At 43.7% G+C, this 20,233-nt stretch overlaps 1 protein-coding gene and 1 long non-coding RNA gene across 3 annotated transcripts in view; one reads left to right on the top strand and one right to left on the bottom strand.

Moving 5' to 3' along the window:
• Nucleotides 1-20,233, top strand: part of WDR27 (WD repeat domain 27) — a 209,879-nt gene that overhangs the window by 93,666 nt on the left and 95,980 nt on the right. For both annotated transcript variants that reach the window (XM_084832154.1, XM_084832161.1), the window contains exon 25: nt 16,391-16,489. In XM_084832154.1, coding sequence (XP_084688280.1) covers nt 16,391-16,489 — 99 coding nt within the window. The remainder of the gene's footprint in view (nt 1-16,390; nt 16,490-20,233) is intronic.
• LOC146359759 (uncharacterized) overlaps nt 1-20,233 on the bottom strand; it is a 109,228-nt gene that overhangs the window by 33,379 nt on the left and 55,616 nt on the right. The gene's annotated exons all lie outside the window — the stretch shown is intronic.

Here is a 20,233-nt window from a genome sequence, read left to right as displayed (position 1 = left end):
GTGGCTTACAGTCTTGGATGATAGAGAACAGGTTTGAGCCCTCTTCTGTGTGACAACCCTTTAGGTAATTGAAAAGTGCTATCGTATCCCTCCCCACCCCGTTTTCTTTTTTAAAAGAAAATAATACAGTGAGCATCTGGAACCTTGTACATGCCTGATTGCCCTGTGCCTGCCCCCAACTATAAAATGTTTTTAAAGTGAGAAAGTGGGCCCCAGCATACCCATGCCCAGATGCTGATGCTGTTTCTCCCATCACCTGCTGCTCTTTGAGTGCCATCACCCCTCCCCATGTTGCAGGGGCCTGGACTTTGGCCCCAAGGTCCAGCCCTGGCTGCACCAGTGATTGGCATCCAGCCTTGAACGGCATTTTAGGATTGTAGTTTAACCTCAAGGGGATTTGCAAATCTGTCTCTTCTGTGTCCTAAACAAAGGTTGTATCGGTGTGCTGAGATATGGAAAGCTAGAAGTAGAATGTGCATGAGGCATTGAAGGGAAATTGTTTGGCAGATCTTGCAGGGCTGGAAAAACAACATACTGACAGAGAGAGACTGAGGAATAGGCAGAAAATCATGGAAGTTCAGGTACCTAGAGAGCTATATTGACAAGACCAGACTCTGGCTATTCTCCAGGCAAAGCACTTAAAGCCAGACCAAGAGAACCCAGTGGGCTGCCTGGGTGGGTGGAGCTATACTGGAACATGAGGGGTTCCAGCCTGCTCTCTGTGACCCTCAGTAGCTTGCCAGAAGAGAAGGTCCCTGTGCTTGCTGCTAATTTGCATCTATCCCTCTGAGCTTTGCTACTGTTTGCCAATCCAGAATAACAAGAGATAGCCCCCTGCTCACCCAACATGGATGTTATTGTGGACAATAGGAAAAGTAACAGAGAGTCTTGTGGCACCTTAAAAAGTAACAAATTTAATTTGGCAGAAGCTTTCGTGTACTATAGTCCAAATTTGTTCGTATTTAAAGTGCCACAAAACTCTTTGTTGCTTGTGCTGCAATAGATTAACATGGCTACCCTCAGGAAATGGAAAAAGTGTATGTGATGCTGTGGAGAGGGTCTCTCTCTGATCTCTCCACCAACTCTGCTGGCCATCAGTGATATTATTCTTGACTTTAAATACTGGAACCTAGTAACAAATCTGTTATATAAGCTTCCTCTTCCCAATAAGTCTGTAATGATGATTAATATTTGAGACATCTGTAGTTCCATTTATAAGGCATAGTGCTTTCACCTCTTCTTTTAAAGAAATGTGTAATGAATGAGAAGCCAAAAGAGACAATAAAATTAGTGACATTAATCTTAAACTGCCTTCCACAATTCACAAGTGTTTGACAGGGAAGACTATGTGTTGGCAGCATTGCTTAAAAACAAAATTGAAACCATATTCCTTTTCTTGGTACAGAAACAGATCACTGTGTTATGTTATTGTAAACAAGAGTTGCAGTTGGCTATCCTCCGGTTCCTTACTTGTAAAAAAAGGTTAGGGACCTACTGCTCACTAAAAATAGCTTGGCGTAGGTCCTCATTAGTTCAAACTACTATTCCATGATTTTTTAACATGCGGTGGACCTGATTCCAACAAATTAACATGGTACCTACCAGTCTTTTCTCTCATTTGTTTTTAATAACATTAGGAACTGTTAAGGTGTAGTGGCTGTTTACATAATTTACAAATGCTTCAATAAATTAATAACATTTTGGATGACCTCCAACTTACACTGAGTCCGGATGAAGAGGTTATCTATGACATACAGGCTATTAATATCATATTTGTTGCCTAGAGTAATGGGGATCTTTAACATCATGGAGAATACACTTTGTGATTAGGAAATGCCAAGAAGAATCACCAAGGGATGGTAATAACCCAGCATGGAGTGCAACTGTTTGACATAAACTTTGAGAATTGGGATATGAAGGTCTGCTTCTGTTAGCTCTGTGGAAGAAAATTAACCCTCCTTTTTAGATGGGCAGAACTATATGTGATAGCAGACCCATGCCTTCAAATACTAATTACAACCAAACACCTATAAAATAGGGGCTTGGGGATGATTTCAAGTGGAAGAGCGTGGGTAGCGTGAGAGTACTAGACCTTTTCTTTGCCTGCTACTTTCTCCCTGGCAGCCTTTTCCATGAGCTGCTCTTCCCACCCTCTACTTTTCCACCTGAAATCACATATACTTATAGCTTATAGCTTAATATAGCTTAGCAGGAGTTTGGCAGCAAGAAGTGCTTGAAGGCACAGGTCAGTCACTGTCATGTATTTAGGATAGGAGATACTAAATCTTAGCCATTGTTGAAGGTGGTGATGGGAATAGTTGCCACAGAGGGGTGTGGGGGTGGAGGCATATAATCCCATGGCTACTCCTGATATATTGACCGTGGTGAAGAGTTCCGGAGTGTTCTGTATGCAGCTTTATGTCTGTAAGCCCATGGAGCTATTAAACCAAATTCCATGTTTGTTGTGTCACAGATTCAGCAGAATGGGTTGCCACTGAATTTCTTATAAAGTGCAATATTTATCTAGATGTTAATGCACAAGTGAAACGTTTAAGGAATTTCAGTAGAAACCAGAGCACAATTTCTTGTGTGTGTGTCAAAAATTCACAGTTCTTCGTGGTCTCTGTGCATCACACATATGAGCTCTACGCCTGTGCAGAGCCTCGTTTGGGAACATTCTCTAGATGAGGAAAACATTTTTGGTGGGAACCCTCCCCCACCGTCCACTGCGCATAGCCCAGCAGGTTCCCACCCATTCCGTCAGCTCTCTTTCGACTGCCTTGCTGAAAGTACAGCTCATTGGGACTTTCTGGTTTTCCCACTTTTGCTGAGGGTAGTTAGGAGCTTTCTTCTCCCCTTTCTCTTCTTGTCTTTTTTTCTGCCTTTATCTTATTCGGGGGGAAAAAGTAGTTATTTTTCTATCTGTTTTTTGCAATTGCTGATCGCCGTTTGGTGACGTATGACTGCTAAGGCCTCTTTTTGAAAGTGCACTCAGTGCGGCATCAAGCTACCCCCCCCCCCCACTGACAGACATTCTCTTTGTCTGTTTTGCCTGGAATCTCATGTGGTGGAGACCTGCTGACATTGTATGAATTTCACCAAAAAAACTAAATGTCACCAGGCAGACCGCTTAAAAGCAATCCTTTGGAAGAAGGCTTTAGAAGCCATTGACTCAACACACCCAATGACTTCTGTTTCTCAGCCTCAAGCTATGACAAGTCAGTCTTCCTCTGTGCAGCGGGCCAAGTCTTCGACTCTAACCATGGGTTGAACTGATCCGCCCACTCCAGGCAGATCCTTAACTATTTCTACAGCTAAAAAGCTTTCTAAAAAGGCTAAGGCACCTAAAGCACCTAAATCGATGAGTGAGGTTCCTAAAAAGAAGAAAAAAGAAAGATCATCATACAGGCCTTTCTTCTTCTCAGACCGTGGAGCAACACCAGATTATGATCCCACTGCCACGACCACTTTTGGATTCTCCAATACGAGAGTGCCAGCAGTTTCGGTGTTGGTACCGAGGGCTGCTTTGGTATCATTAACTGAGCAACCACATACGGCATTGAACTTGGAGGGCAAAATCAGAGAGGTGTCGCCACTGATAGCGCCTCACATCTTGCCACCGCAAATTCAGCCGTTCCTTCCCATGGTACCGAGGGAGCATTTTTATAGGGATACCTCCCCGGATTCATTCCGTTCTGACACATCATGTCTTCCCTAACTTGACCATTATGAGAGAGATGTGGGCTACAGATCCCGTTCACCGATACATGACTAGGACAGGTATGGTGACTGGTCTGCTCTGCCCAGGATGCATTACCAATATGAGGACTGGCATCATCATCATGATGTTTTTCACAATCGTACTAGGTATTTAGGAGCAACTTCTCCTCAGTACTGTTCAGCACCTTCAGCAACTGTTTCTAAACCACCACAAAAAGATCCCTTCTTACTGCCACCGCTGGTCCCACCACTCTCTATTTCATTAAAAGCACAATCTACAAAAAGAATGTTGGTGCCACAACCTTCTGATGCTGTGGGATTGATTCAGTCTTGCCTGCTCCCATCCCTCCCTAGCCCAACATCTAGGGAGAAGGAAGAAGATCAGGATCAATGAGCAGCTTCATCCCTGCAATCCATTGAGGACTATCTTTCAGGCTCAACGTCAGTATCATCAGCACAACCTTCTGTCTCCTCTCCAAACAAGATTGTAGGACTGTGTGAAGGAGTCTCGCCTTCCGAGGATCTTTATCATGTTACAGAACAAATACTGAGAATGGCACAATCATTAGGAATTGAGACCCAACAACCGACAGAGAAATGACAAGATCTGGTCTTCGATGTGGTTTACATGGAGGCTTCAGCTCCTGTGTCCATTCCTGCTTATACTGCTACAGACTGTTGAAAGAGTCTTGGAAAGCCCCTTCTTCAATGGCCCCCACATCAAAACAATTAGAATCCCTTTATAAGGTGGGAGAGAAGGATGCTAGTTTTCTGTTTACACACCCACATCCAGAGTCGATTATAGTGGAATCATCCCACGGCAAATCACAAAAGATTCATGCCTCACCAGCAGACAAGTAAGGTTGCAGGCTGGACTTACTGGCCAGATGGATTTATTCTTCATCCGCACTTCGCCTCTGTGTGGCTAATTATCAAGCAACAATGTCAAGATATCAGCTTTTCTTGTGGAAAAAGATGGGATTCTTGTGTGATTATCTTCCAGAAGACCAGGGAACTTGCACGTCCTTTTCAGACTGAGGCAGAGAAATTGTCACGACAACAAATTAACACCAACTTGTCACCAAGCTGACTGTGATGCAAAGGCAATGGCGGGAGCCCTTCGCAGGCATGCTTGGCTCCGGTCCGCTGGCTTGACACCAGAGGCACGTTCACAGATAAAAGCTCTTCCCTTTGATGGTGAAGGCCTCTTTAACTAATGGATGCCATTCAAAAGGCAAAGAACACTGCAACAGCACCCTTATAGGCAGAGGATATGGTTCACACAGCAACAATTCCATCAACCTCATCAATACCAAGATAGAACTTCTAAGTTTTATCAGCAGCAGCCTCAAAGAAAGCAACTTCCTCCCAACTGCTTTCGACAGCAGCACTCCAAGGAGGACAACTCCTCTAAACAACAGCTTTAACTTAGCCCTACACCACATGCCTCCCATGTTTCGATCATGCCTGTGTCATTTTCTACCGAATTGGACGATCATAACTGCAGACAAATGGGTCCTCAACATCATCCAAATTGGATACCAAATAGAGTTCGAAGTCCTGCCTCCTCTTGGTACCGTTCAAGTTATGCCATCCTCGGAGCCTCTCCAGATGGAGATATCTACGCTGCTCGAGAAGGGAGCTATCAGAAGAATTATACCTTACCAGACCAGAGATGGGTTTTTCTCCTGTTACTTCATGGTACCAAAAAGGGATGGAGGACTTCATCCCCATTCTGGATCTTGGGCTTCAGTGAATTCATCAGGGCACAAAAGTTTCAAATGACTACTTTGGCTTCAGTCATCCATCTTCTTCACCAAGGTGTATGGTTTGCTTCAGTGGACCTCAAAGATGCCTACTTCCACATTGCCATCAGGGAAGATAATAAGAAGTATCTTTGTTTCATGATCAGAGATCAGATGTGCCAATTCATGGTTCTCCCTTTTCATTTGGCAACCGTGCCGAGGGTCTTCACAAAATGCATGGCAGTGGTGTGTGCTTTCATTCGCACTCAAGGTATCGAAGTCTATCCATACCTGGATGACTGGTTAATAGTGGTGTCATCCAAACATCTTCTTACTCAAGCAGTTTTATTCATCAGAAGCCTGCTGCAGTCATTAGGACTAATAGTAAATGAAGAACAGTCCAACCTGGAACCCATCCAAGTGATTCCCTTCATAGGTGCAGTGTTGGATTAAATTACTGTGAGAGCTTACTTACCTTTGGACAGACGCAGACCACTGATGGAGTTAGTTCACAAAATTTCTCATTCCCACAGGACAATAGTTTTTCAAATTCAATGGTTATTGGGACTAATGGCATCCGCAGTTTACGTCGTTGCCTGGGCAAGGCTCCACATGAAGTGTCTGCAGAATGGTTCCTGAAATCATTTGATCCCAATGCCAACGCTTGCAGAGTGTGCTTGGTAGTGCCAGTCCATGTAGTGATCAGTTTAATTTAGTGGACGCAGCCATGCAGTCTTACAGCAGGGATCCTGTTTACACCGATACCGCCGTCACAAACTTTGGTGACCAATACATCTCAACTGGGATGGGAAGCCCATTGTGGTGCACTGTAGATTCAAGGTCTCTGGCAACCACGCAACAGAGTGTTACATATCAACGCACTAGAATTCTTGGTAGTGAGGAAAGCACTCCAATCTTGAGAGTCCCATCTTGCTCACAGGCATGTCCAAGTACTGATGGATGACACTACGGTGTTGTGGTACCTCAACAAGCAAGAAAGAACTCATTCCCCAGGCTTAGTGAATATGACTATCAGACTTCTTGACTGGGCAATCAAAAGGGGTATGACAGCCCCTCACATCCTGGGGAAGGACAATCATTTGGCGGATTCTCTAAGCAGGACTTATCGATTGTCACACAAGTGGCAGCTGGCTCCTCCCCTTGTCAGGATGCTATTCCAGAAATGGGGCAGACTACATATGGGTCTCTTTGCTACCAGTCACAACATGGTATGTGACAGGTTTTGCTCCAGGGGAGGTCTTGGCACTGGATTGCTAGGGGATGCCTTTCAGATTTGTTGGTCAGAAGGTCTCTTCTACATTTTCCCTCCATTTCCTCTAATTTCCAAGGTACTGCAAAAGATTTAGAGGGACAACACAGACTGTATTCTGATAACTCCTTGGTGGCCAAGGCAACCATGGTTTTCTCCCCTGCTCAATCTAGCCAACAAGAGGTATATGCTCCTACCAGACAGCTTCGGCTATTGGGCAGTATAGAAGTGAAATACATATATACATACATACATACATACCATTGATACCGACACTTCTCATCAGGGATCACAGTTGTGTTTGCCATCCAGATCTTGATGTCCTCTGCCTCACGGCATGGAAAATTCATTCGAGTTAGCCTGCCTCCCCTTGGAGGTACAAGCAGTACTGGATGCAACACTCAAACCATCTACTAGACAGACATATGAGAGTAAGTGGAAGGCTTTTTCCTTTTTTGCAGCTTCTCAGAGCATTGATCCCTACTCTGCATCAATACAGACTGTACTTGCTTTTCTTCATAGTCTTCTTTAAAAGGAATTAAGATTTACCTTGATTAAGGTCTACTTAGCCACGATCTCAGCCTTTCATCTTCCTATGAATGGTTTTACAGTGTTTGCACACCCAACAGCACACCAATTTCTGCAAGGTCTAAGAAATTTAGCTCCTCCAACTTGGGTTTTCGTCCCGGAATAGAGTTTGTCCATTGTTCTGAAGATCTTGATGTCAAAGCCATTTGAGCCTCTGGCTAAGGTAGATCTCCGATTTCTGTCTTGGAAGGTGGCATTCCTAATAGCCATAACTACTGTTCGAAGGGCAAGTGAATTATGTGCCCTTTGTATAGACGCACCATACCTTATTTTTCATAGATACAAGGTGGTGTTAAGACCCGACCCAGCCTTCCTGCTTAAGGTGGTGTCTGATTTCCATATAAATCGAGACATCGTTCTCCCCACCTTTTTTCCAGTATCGTCTTTGCAGCTGGAAACAACACTCTATACTTTGGATGTATGTCATGCGCTGGCTTTCTACAAGGCTAGGACAGAATCGTTCTATAAATCCCAAAGACTTTTCATTTGCTATGGAGGGTCTAAGAAGGGGTGTCAGGTCTCTTCGCAGAGGCTCGCCCCTTGGATTGGACAGGCTATACAGTTAGCCTATGAACTTGCAAGATTGAAGCTCATTAAGGCATGCTCCACTAGAACCATGTCCACTTCGATAGCCTACAACAGGAGAGTGTTGATACTGGACTTATGCCGAGCTGCATCGTGGTTGAGGCCATCCACTTTCATCTCACACTACACACTGGATGTCAGGGCGAGGGCGGATTGCAATTTTGGCTGTGCAATCCTGTCATTAATCTTCCAATAGCATGTGACAACGCTCCTACCCGCCTCTGCTAAGTTTGCATGTTAATTTATTTTATTTATTTATTTAAAACATTTCTATCCCGCCCTATATCATTAAGATCTCAGGATAGCATACAGATAAAATCAATTTAAATAGTATAAACAAAAAATAATTTAAACACCTAAAACATATTAAACTATTAAACAAGATAAAACTAGTTAAATCTAAAACAATAACAATATTTCTTTGCAGCTCTTGCCTTGTCTCTTGTTCGTTATTTCTTCATTTGTCCTAGCTCCTAAAGCATACCAACAAGCTTTCTTTATGAGCACTCTGAAGTTTGCATACATATTTAAGTTTAAATGCATGATCTACAGTCCCAAATAGAGCAAAGCTTTAAATGCATATACCCATATCCTTCCCTTTCTCCATTGTCTTCCCTACTTACTATCTTACTTGTAGTCTTTGTAGTTACATTTGACCTATGTAAATGGAGTAATTGGTGTGTTCATCAAAACAAACATGGCACGTAGAATTTCTTCTGGCAGAGTTCCTATATTTTAATAGCTGAAGCTTTTATTTCAGTTATTTCCATCCTGGGAAAAGCTTGATCTAGTCCACTTTTGCTTACCAAAGGGCTATGGAGATCACAAAAGCTCTTCCACCCCACAAGATGTCCAATTTCTGTTGCACTTTCAGAAAGCCTTACGGTGCAATCCCATACATACCTACCCAGAAGTCCCACTTACTTCTGAGCTCCTTACTCTCAAGTAAACAGGTATAGGATTGCAGCCTTAATCGCTTAAGGGCGCAATCCTATGGCCGCTAGTCAGTGGCTAGATGGCCATAGGATAGGTCAATTCCCTGAGGACCGACCTTCAACCCCTCCCACGCTGCCCTTCAAGCAGCACAGAACGGCCCCATGCTCAGAAGAAGAGAGTGGAGTGGCAAAAATAGGGCATTCCTGGGGGCATGCCGGGGCAGGGAACTGAGAAATGCCAGTATGACACACTTAATGTGTTGTCTGGCCGCCACTTCCCCCGCTCTGACTTCCTGCAGCTAGACAGCCAAAATTGGCTATCTAGCCGCAAATGGCATGCAGGGTGGCTGAAGTGTGGAGGGGATGATCCCCTCCATGCTTCTCCTGCCCTGCATTGGATAGGCGGTCACCTCCGAGTTTGGAGGCGGCTGCCTATCCTGGTAGGATTGCTCCCTCCATGACCAACCCCCCTAACTAAACAGTCCCAAGACACCTTGTATTTAAATGTTAGAACTGCAGCATTAAGTTTCCTTACTTGGATTTACTCTACTCTGAAACTCACAGGACTTGTTTCAAATCGTATTTAGGATTGCAGCATCAATTGCCCGTATGTATGATGCACAGAGACAACGAAGAAGAAATGCAGGTTGTTTACCTGTAACTGTAGTTCTTCGAGTGGTCATCTGTGCATTCACACAACCCACCCACCGTCCCCACTTTGGCGTCGATGTCACTATTGTTGTCGATGTCGAGGTGAGGCAGTTTTCTTCGGTAATTAGGCCATCAGTCGGTAACAAGGAACTGAGGGAACAGGCAGGAACCCACTGGGATATGTGCAGTGGACAGTGGGGGAGGGTTCCCGCTAAAAATGTTTTCCTCAGTTAGAGAATGTTCCCAAACGAGGCTCCGCATAGGCACAGATCCCATATGTGTGAATGCACAGATGACCACTGGAAGAACTACAGTTACAGGTAAGCAGCCTGCATTTTCCCCTGCACGTGCAGAAAGGTACTGCAAGGCAAAAGCCTACTTTCAGTTAGGGATGTCAGAGAATTCCGCGACGGATCTCGGTGAGGCCGAATGCCAGTGCATTCGGCCCCCCAAAATCCGTCACGGAACGAAGCCCCCACCCCCACCCCACGAAAGGTGCACGGGACGAAGTCCCCACCGCCCCCACCCCACTAAAGGCGTGCAAAAGGGGGCACTTACCTGCTCCCGTCCTCAATGCTTTGCAAATGGCGGCCGTCCTGCAGCCGCCATTCGCTTCCTCCTCTTCAAGCCGTGATAGGCTACATAAATACTTACGTAGCCTATCATGGCAGGGGGGAAAAAACCTCAATGTACGCAAATGGACCCTTTCATGGATCACTGCCTTGTTGTGGCGAAGGGGCTTGCGTAACTCAGTGAAGCCATAAACTATGCCATGCAGGGCCACCCAAGACGGACAGGTCATGGCAGAGAGTTCTGACAAAATGTGGTCCACTGGAGAAGGAAATGGCAACCCACTCCAGTAATCTTGCCAAGAAAACCCCATGGAACATATCACAAGGCTAAAAGAGATGATGCCAGAAGATGAGCCCCTCAGGTTGGAAGGTGTCCAATATACTACTGGGGCAGAGCAGAGGGTATTTCCAAGTAGCGCCAGAAAGAGTGAAGCGGCTGGGCCAAAGCCGAAAGGACACTCAGCTGTGGATGTGTCTGGTGGTGAAAAGAAAATCCGATGCTGTAAAGAACGATATTGTTTAGGAACCTGGAATGTAAGATCAATGAATCAAGGTAAGCTGGAGGTGGTCAAACATGAGATGGCAAGACTAAACATCGACATCTTGGGAATCAGCGAACTCAAATGGACAGGCATGGGTGAATTTAATTCAGGTGACCATCATATCTACTCCTGTGGGCAAGAATCCCTTAGAAGAAATGGAGTAGCACTCATAGTCAACAAAAGGGTGGGAAAAGCAGTACTGGGGTACAATCTTAAAAATGATAGAATGATCTCAGTACGAATCCAAGGCAAACCATTCAACATCACAGTAATTCAAGTCTATGCCCCAACCACTGATGCCAAAGAAGCTGAGGTTGATCGGTTCTATGAAGACCTACAACACCTTCTAGAACTAACACCAAAAAAAGATGTCCTCTTCATCATAGGGGATTGGAATGCTAAAGTAGGAAGTCAAGAAATCACCGGGATAACAGGCAGGCATGGCCTTGGTGTACAAAATGAAGCAGGACAAAAGCTAATAGAGTTTTGCCAAGAGAACACGCTGATCATAGCAAACACTCTTTTCCAACAGCACAAGAGACAACTCTACACATGGACATCACCAGATGGTCAATATCGAAATCAGATTGATTATGTCCTTTGCAGCCAAAGATGGAGAAGCTCTATACAGTCAGTCAAAACAAGACCTGGAGCTGACTGTGGCTCAGATCATGAGCTTCTTGTTGCAAAATTTCGGCTTAAATTGAAGAATGTAGGGAAAACCACTAAACCATTCAGGTATGACCTAAATCATATCCCTTATGAATATACAGTGGAGGTGAGGAATAGATTTCAGGGATTAGACCTGCTAGACAGAGTGCCTGAGGAACTATGGACGGAGGTCCGTATCATTGTTCAGGAGGCAGCAACGGAATCCATCCCAAAGAAAAAGAAATGCAAGAAAGCCAAGTGGCTGTCTGATGAGGCTTTACAAGTAGCTGAGGAAAGAAGGGAAGTGAAAAGCAAGGGAGAAAGGGGATGATATATCCAACTGAATGCAGAGTTCCAGAGAATAGCAAGGAGAGACAAGAAGGCCTTCTTAAATGAACAATGCAAAGAAATTGAGGAAAACAACAGAATGGGAAAGACTAGAGATCTCTTCAAGAAAATCGGAGATCTCAAGGGAACGTTTTGTGCCAAGACGGGCATGATAAAGGACAAAGAAGGCAGGGACCTAACAGAAGCAGATGAGATTAAGAAGAGGTGAAAGAATACACAGAAGAACTATACAGGAAATATCTTAATGTCCCTGATAGCCATGATAGTGTGGTCACTGAACTTGAGCCAGACATCCTCGAGAGTGAAGTCAAGTGGGCCTTAGGAAGCATTAGTAACAACAAAGCTAGCGGAGATGACAGTATTCCAGCTGAGCTATTTAAAATCCTAAAACATGAGGCTGTTAAAGTGCTCCACTCAATATGCCAACAAATTTGGAACACTCAACAGTGGCCGCAAGACTGGAAAAGGTCAGTTTACATTCCAATTCCAAAGAAGGGCAACGCCAAAGAGTGTTCAAAGTACTGCACAATTGTGCTCATTTCACATGCCAGCAAGGTGATGCTCAAAATCCTACAAGCTAGGCTTCAGCAGTATGTGAACCGAGAAGTACCCAAAGCACAAGCTGGGTTTCGAAGAGGCAGAGGAACTAGAGATCAAATCGCCAACATTCGCTGGATCATGGAGAAAGCAAGAGAATTCCAGAAAAATGTCTATTTCTGCTTCATTGACTACGCTAAAGCCTTTGATTGTGTGGATCACAACAAACTGTGGCAAATTCTTAAAGTTTTGGGAGTACCAGACCACCTTACCTGTCTCCTGAGAAACCTGTACGAGGGTCAAGAAGCAACAGTAAGAGCCAGACATGGAACAACGGATTGGTTCAAAATTGGGAAAGGAGTACGACAAGGCTGCATATTGTCACCCTGCTTATTTAACTTATATGCAGAGTATATCATGAGAAACACCAGGTTGGATGGATCACAGGTTGGAATTAAGATTGCCGGGAGAATTATCAACAACCTCCGATATGCAGACGATACCACCCTAATGGCAGAAAGCAAAGAGGATCTAAAGAGCCGGTTGTTGAGGGTGAAAGAGGAGAGTGCAAAAGCTGGTTTGAAACTCAACATTAAAAAAACGAAGATCATGGCATCTGGCCCCATCACTTCTTGGCATATAGAAGGGGAAGAAATGGAAGCAGTGACAGATTTTATTTTCTTGGGCTCCAAGATCACCGCAGACAGTGACTGTAGCCATGAAATTAAAAGATGCTTGCTCCTTGGGAGGAAAGCTATGGCAAACGTCGACAGCATAGTAAGAAGCAGAGACATCACCTTGCTGACAAAGGTCCATCTAATCAAAGCTATGGTTTTCCCAGTAGTAATGTATGGCTGTGAGAGCTGGACTATAAGGAAGGCTGAGCGCCGAAGAATTGATGCTTTCAAACTGTGGTGCTGGAGAAGACTCTTACAAGTCCCCTGGACTGCAAGGAGGTCAAATCAGTCAATCCTAAAGGAAATGAACCCTGACTGCTCATTGGAAGGACAGATACTGAAGCTGAAGCTCCAATATTTTGGCCACCTAATGCGAAGAGAAAACTCTCTGGAAAAGACCCTGATGCTGGGAAAGACTGAAGGCAAAAGGAGAAGGGGACGGCAGAGGATGAGATGGCTAGATAGCATCACCGATGCAATGAATATGAACTTGAGCACACTCCGGGAGAGAGCGCAGGACAGGAAGGCCTGGCGTGCTATGGTCCATGGGGTCACGAAGAGTCGGACACGACTGAACAACAACAACGCAAATGGTGGCGGCTACCGCCATTTGCGTATGCTGGGGTTTTTCCCCCTGCCGTGATAGGCTCTGTAAATATTTACATAGCCTATCACGGCACAATACAGGGACACAAATGGCGGTGGCTACGACAGCTGCCATTTGCGTCCCTGCAGGGCTGCCCAGTGGCTGGATGTCCGGCTGCAGGCGGCCGGAGCTGGCTGGCAGCTCCGCGGCTTGGCCGCGGAGCAGAGCCGGCCGGGCAGGATTCCGGGGAGAGGGATGGAGCGCCTCCCCCCCCGTCGAGGATTCCAGGGGGAGGGACGGAGCACCTCTCCCCCACTGTGGATTGCCCGGCGCGGAGCCAGGTTGGTGTTTCGTATATCCCTACTTTCAGTATTCAGAGATCCACACACACAGTGGTTCTATATATATCTTTGTACACCTCTATCTTCCGGTCCTTTTTATAGAAAGTCAAACTAAAACAGGAAGTATAACCAGAGACATCTTGAACACATGTAACATTATAGCTCTCCTCCCCATCCCACAGAGATTGTGCATTTCTTGTTCTTTAAAAACAAGTGTTCTATAGAAAGAACATTTGTCATTGCTTCTTTTTTGTAGCTCTAATATAATTACATTAGCAAAGCACCCTTTGAATGTGCTGAAAGCAATCTCTACATTTCCAATAAAAAGAAACAGAAGTAGGTGTGTGGTTATGAACACAGGAAGGCAATGTGGATGTGAATAGTACAGGTAAATTTCTTTTATGTTTAGCTGAACTGAGGGAAAAAAGGAAAAGGAAATATCAATCGCTCCCAAATCAGTAATTTTTATTAGGAATAGGTTTATATAAGAAAAGAAGAATTTATTTTGGCTCTAGTGAATCACACTTTTATGCACATGTGCATTTTCACTATATGTCCATTACCTTCATGGCTCCTTTCATCCCTTTATAACTTTACATTGCAGGAAATGTGTAACATCTATAGCTAAATTTGCATACCTGATGTTTTTTCACAGTTACTGTTATTCTTTTCTTTTATGTAAGAAAAAATAATATTTGACAATGTCTTATTAGTAATAATTTTGGAACAACATTAAGGGAGCGATCTTATGTCCCCTAGACAGTGTCTGGGGGGACATAGGATTGTTCGGTTTCCTGTCTACAAGGTCAGAAACAGGTCTCTGACCTCAGAGCCAGGAAACTGCTCTTTCCCCTTCATAGCCAGTGCGGAGAGAACCATACCATGCTTGGAAAACAGAGTGCTGAAATGGGGAAAAGGGGGTGTTCCTAGGAGTGGGGAGAGGAGGAGACCGGGGCAGCAGCCATATGAGAAATCCTGCGGCTGCCCCAGCCTCCTTCCTTCCCCCTTCTCGAAGCCGCCACAAGACAGGCAAAATTGCCCATCTAGCTTAAATGCAGAGTGTGAGGTATGAGGCACCCCCCTTTCTGCATAGGATACTTGTGAGCCTCTGAGTTCGGGGGATTAGAAGTACCCAGGGCGCAACACATAGGATTGTGCCCTAAAGAAGTTTAAATGGGAACAGAAATCTAATAAAACTAATTAAGGGAAGCTGGAAGCTAGCGAGGTGGGACAGAAAGCAAGGAAATGGCTACCACCACTGAAGGGCAACCAAGAGGAAGAGGAGCCCCATATCCTTACCAGTGGACATCTGCTGGAGGCAGCTAAGGCAGAGCGTGGCTTGCACAACACCATGCAGGTGTATTCTTCCCAATGCACTGGGCCTCAGAAGGCCTTTGAAGAGGTTTCTCAAAGTGGCACAAATAGATAAGCTGCCTTGTTAAAAGATAAATAAATATTTTACATAAATAATAATGATAAATGGCCTCTTCTAATATTGTGCAGCAATAATGGTAGTAGCAATAATGAACAATACCTTCCACCAACTACACATATTGAGGTCTGCAGTTTATTCTATCTGAAAAGAACCTAACATCATCATCCTTGCCTTTGTGGCCTAAATAAATTACATTTGTAACATGCTTTATGTAGGGCTGCCTGAACGAGTGTTTGGAAGTCCACCATTATGATGATGCTATATCAGAAAGAATATATAAGACCAGTGCTTCAGCGCTATCAGTTTACCTGTAGATGAAATGCATGTATTTGTGGCTACTTTTCTCATATCAGATCATAAGGGTTTTAGGGTTTTAAAAAAGTTTATCATTTTATTATATTTGGGCTACATTACTAGATATGTTAGGTTTTTTGTTCTTGAAGGGATTTTGACATCTTTGAAATGGAAGGGACAGAGGTATAATAAATGAAACATTTATGTATTTGTCACAGGTTCCTTGCTGACCAATTCCCTGAATATATTTGTCTTTCATGACAATAACCAAGCCCTCTATGCTTTCCCACCCCCTCTTCCACAAAGCAGTCACACCATTGTCTCATAATTATCTTATTCAGAAGTGTTGTGATCATGATTATAGAATATTACGGTCTGCTGCCATTTGCCCACCACAATTAGGAGGAGAGGGCGAGCTGAGTACCATGCATGTGCAGCTGTAAAAAAAAAGAGAGTACCATTTGATTGTTAATATATTTTCTGAATATCAGTTGTAAATGTCGAATATGAAAAAGCAGATCATTCTTTCTGGAGCTGAAATATTACCAACATTATAGTGAGTCATATTTATATTCTGTAAAAATATTGTAACTAAAATGTGATGAAAAAGTGTCTATTTTTTTCCATTCTGACTTAAGTTAAATAAGATTTCTTATTAAGGGTGCAGTCTTATGGTCTCCAGAAGGGTGTCCCGGGGGCCATAGGATATTGTGGGCTAGGACCAGCAGTAGTTACACTGTGGATTGTCCCCTCCTCCTTGCATAGGATTGCTCTTCCCGTTTATATAATAAAGGGTTGTGCTTTTTAATAAACACTTTAACCAAAGTATCTCAGTACCTGGATTGTTCCCCCCCCCCAGTGTTCTAGTTTCATCATGTGCTTTTGACATCTTTCAATATGTATTGTCTTTCAGGCTTACATATATGAGAAGCATTCAAGCACCTATTCCCATAAGTTGACAGGACACACAGAATCTGTAATTAACGTGGCTTTTAACCCTTCATCTCCCCAGGTATTGTTCTCTTTGTTTCTCATGTATAAACTCTGATTTCTGATGGTTTGCAATATTAATTAGATAATGTAGTTTCCCCATTTCCTTCCCCTATGCCATCTCATTTTCTATTAATATTAATCAGGGTCAATTATGTTTGCCTTAGTTATGTACATTAACTCTCTTGAACCAAATTTAAATTACTTGATCAGGGCTGAACAAGTTGAAATGCTAGAAGTCATATGTATACTGCTTGCGATTTGGGGGGTGGGGAGTGTGTGCGCGTGCTCACACACACATACAAACCATGCTTTGAAAAATCCAAAATCTTATTCAGTGGCATTGGAAAATTCACTAGTATACGCTAATAGATTTACTAGCATACTAGTGTGAATACTAGTATTAGTAGTATATGTTCTACTAATCTCGCTTTCCTCCTTTGAATAGATGGAGGAATAGGCAAAAATTGCCCTCCCCCTTTCCATAGGATCACCCAGTTCACAATGTTCTGGTGTTCCCATATATTCCAACCTGTGCCCTGAGACAATCATTACAGTACCCTTGCATACTGAGGTGCAGTGAGTGCTACTCATGAGTGGGCCTTCTCAGTGGTAGCCCCTCCAATTGTGGACTGCCCTCCCTTTATTGGTTTTTCAGTGCCAGCCACATACCTTTTTATTCTCTCCGGCTTTTTAACTTGCTGTTTATTTTATGGCACAGTTGCATTTTAAAGCATGGTTTTTAAAAGGTTTTTTGTGTTTGTTTCCTTAAAAAGTTTAGTCTTCATAAATTGTGTTTATGCTGCTCCTTTTATTTTTGACTGTATTTAACTGTATGTCTTGATTTTACTGTATTTTGTTTCATAATTATGTATATTGTCCTGGGAGCTTCAGCTGTAGGGTGTTTCATAAGTGGAATGAATGATTAAAATAAAATGCCCTTGAGTCTAGTCCCCATTTGGGATAATTCTTAGAGGAGATCTTCCAAGGAACTCAATGCACTCAGACTCTGCTTTGTTGACTTTTAAGATCCTCCTGGAGTTCACCTAGCACACTGCCCATTCCCTGTGATTCCTCATAGTACTATTTCCCCTTCATCTAGAGCTGAACTTATGTTTGCAGGCCCAGAGTTTTTTCTTCTTTGTTTGTGCTACCTTGTATACGTAGACTGAGCTTCACACCCCATGAAGCACCCATTGCTGCATTCAGGCAATGTCCATTCCAGTGGTGCTGCCAATCACATTGGGAACATAGATAACTGCCTGGCCCATCCAAGAGACCTCCAGACGGCGTACATGACTGTGATATTGGGACCACAGATGCTTTGTGTATCAGCTGGTACCCAGGAAGCCCAGGTTTGGCAGTGAGTGTAAGCAACAGATGACTGTTAAGGGCAGCTTAGGTTTGACTTCATGATCGGTGGTTTATCCTTCCTGTAGCCAAGCTAAGAGCTGAGGGTGTTGTGCTAGGATTTTCATGGGGCCCTGTGCCAACACTTGGCTAGCTTCCCTCCTTTGCGTCCTTTCCTCAATCCCCTTGTCTTGCTCCGTGTTCGCTATTTATCTTAGACAGGGACCAAGGAGATGCATTGCTTTATAGCTCTCTATTCTAAGTTCTGTTTTTATAACTGCATTCCACACGTGGCTAGCCATGAGTCCCCCATCATCACCTATATCAGCCCTTGTCTGAATGGAAACAAAGGCCATTGCATGTGCATGGTGAATTGGTATCCAGAGCCTGAATAGCTATTGCTCACTGTGAGTTTCCAAGTGACTGTGACTAACAGAGAAAGTGAAGCCCTCTATTCATTTTCCTCTGAAACAAGTAAATATATCCACTCTAACTTTTTTGTCTTTATTTCTCTTGATATCACTTTAAAACTATATGTTTTATCCCTTTCATGGCCAACCCCCTTCATACTGAAACTGAAGATGGCACCTAGGCCTACAATTACTGCCTAACCATTTCCCTTGCACCCTCCCACTCCTTATTTGGCAAACCATAACTTGCCACCCCTGTTTGCTCTTGTTCTATCACTGTTGTTAGAAATCATAAGGGAGCAGTCGGCTGGTCCAGTGCTATGGGGTGGTATACTAATCAGTGCATTCCTGTCTGTAAACTACATTAAAACCTATATGTTTCAAGCTTAACCTTCACCAGTTTTTCCCCACTTTGTCTAAGTACAGTGCATAATCTCCCATGTGCACACCAAACCTCTGCAAAAGATCTCAATAACTCTTTGTCAGTGGAGTACTTGTGCATAGTTGCAAGTTCGCATGTGAGAATGACCATATGCAGTCCCAATTACCTCCATCAGTTTGTTTGTTTGTTTATTTATTTATATCCTGACAGATTAGAAGATAACTACGTAGGCAGTTTAAATATTTGTCACAAAGAAAAAGCCATTTGAATTTAACAATTAGAGGAGGGAGGGGGGTTGGCCAGTGTGACTTTGGAAATCCATTTTTTCAGTTAGATTTATACTGCAGCCAGAAGATGTTTTATATTGATTTTTAATGACCTGCTACATGAAGGTACCTGCCCACTGGCCAATAGAGAAATTTACATACAAGTCTCCTAGACAGTGAAATTTTTAGCACTGAAATCATCCGAAGTTATTTAGAATTGGCTGTAAGTAGCTTGGGATGGGTCTAAAAATATGCGTTATTGAATTTTTACTAGCTACTAGGAAAACTCTGTTTTCCCTGGTGACAACATCTGGAAAACTCAATTATGAAGAAAGACATATATGAAAACACTGTTCTTCTCTGATACTGGTTCACTGCCACCTGTTCACTTAATCATCAGTGCATATAATTTTCCACAAGTAAGCTGTGCTTTGAAGTGATAGGGAAAATCTTTGCTTTTTAAAAAACCATTTACCAAGCTTTGGCTTGTATTTGGCATTGGCATTAAATCACTCTTAGGTTATCCCTCCTGTGTCTGCTGCATATTTTCCATTATGTGAAAGAATACAAATTTCTTTCTTAAAAGACAGGCAACTTGCTCCTCAAGATTATGTTGTGTTTGCAATAATTCATCGGTAGAACTTGCAAAATAGAAAACTTTTAAGGACAGAGGCCTACATGTGGTCTGTTAATAGCAGCCTCAAATTCTGTACATTTTAAATATGGGTTGAAAGTCGCTATTAAGGTTTGTTTATGATTAGATTATTTTCAGGAAGTCAGTACAGTAAAAATGGAGGACTACATTCCCAACTGGCATATGTTTGCACTCAGTGGAAGCTAGTGCAGACCAGTAGTTCAGCCGCAGGTTCCCTTCCTTTTCAAATGAGACACTCTAATCAGATTGGCTGTAGCAGTAGTTGGGCCAAGCTAGCTAGAGCTATATAAGGAGGCAGGCTTGAAAGGGAGCCAGCCTTCTGAACACAAGGAGCCCCTGTGACAAAGGGCCAATCTACATTGCGCCCGCCATCGCAACGAATTCGGTGTCCTGTCGGGTTAAACACTCTCGCATTAAAATGTGATTGTCCACACTCACGCATTTTCCCCGTTGCGGTGCTGCATCGAACGCGCGAGCTCGGTTCACACTTGAGCACTATGCTGTTTTCCTGCTCTTAAAGATGGCGGCTCTCATTGGAGGATCAGAAACTCTTCCTGTTTCTGCTGATTCCACACCCACCTCATGGCAGTGGCACGGGAGAGGCTTGTCGTTTTCCGCATGTTTTCCTGGCCTTGGGGAAAATCACCAGCTTGTCCCTTGCCACCGCCGCTGTAGCAGTTGGGGGTGGAGGGAAGAAAGAGGC

Source organism: Heloderma suspectum, chromosome 1, assembly GCF_057233095.1.
Source record: "Heloderma suspectum isolate Gila_16-S chromosome 1, 16-S_ref, whole genome shotgun sequence".
NCBI classification, from domain to species: domain Eukaryota; kingdom Metazoa; phylum Chordata; class Lepidosauria; order Squamata; family Helodermatidae; genus Heloderma; species Heloderma suspectum.
The sequence above is the reverse complement of the archived record's forward strand: the minus strand, read 5'-3'. Positions and strand labels throughout refer to the sequence as shown.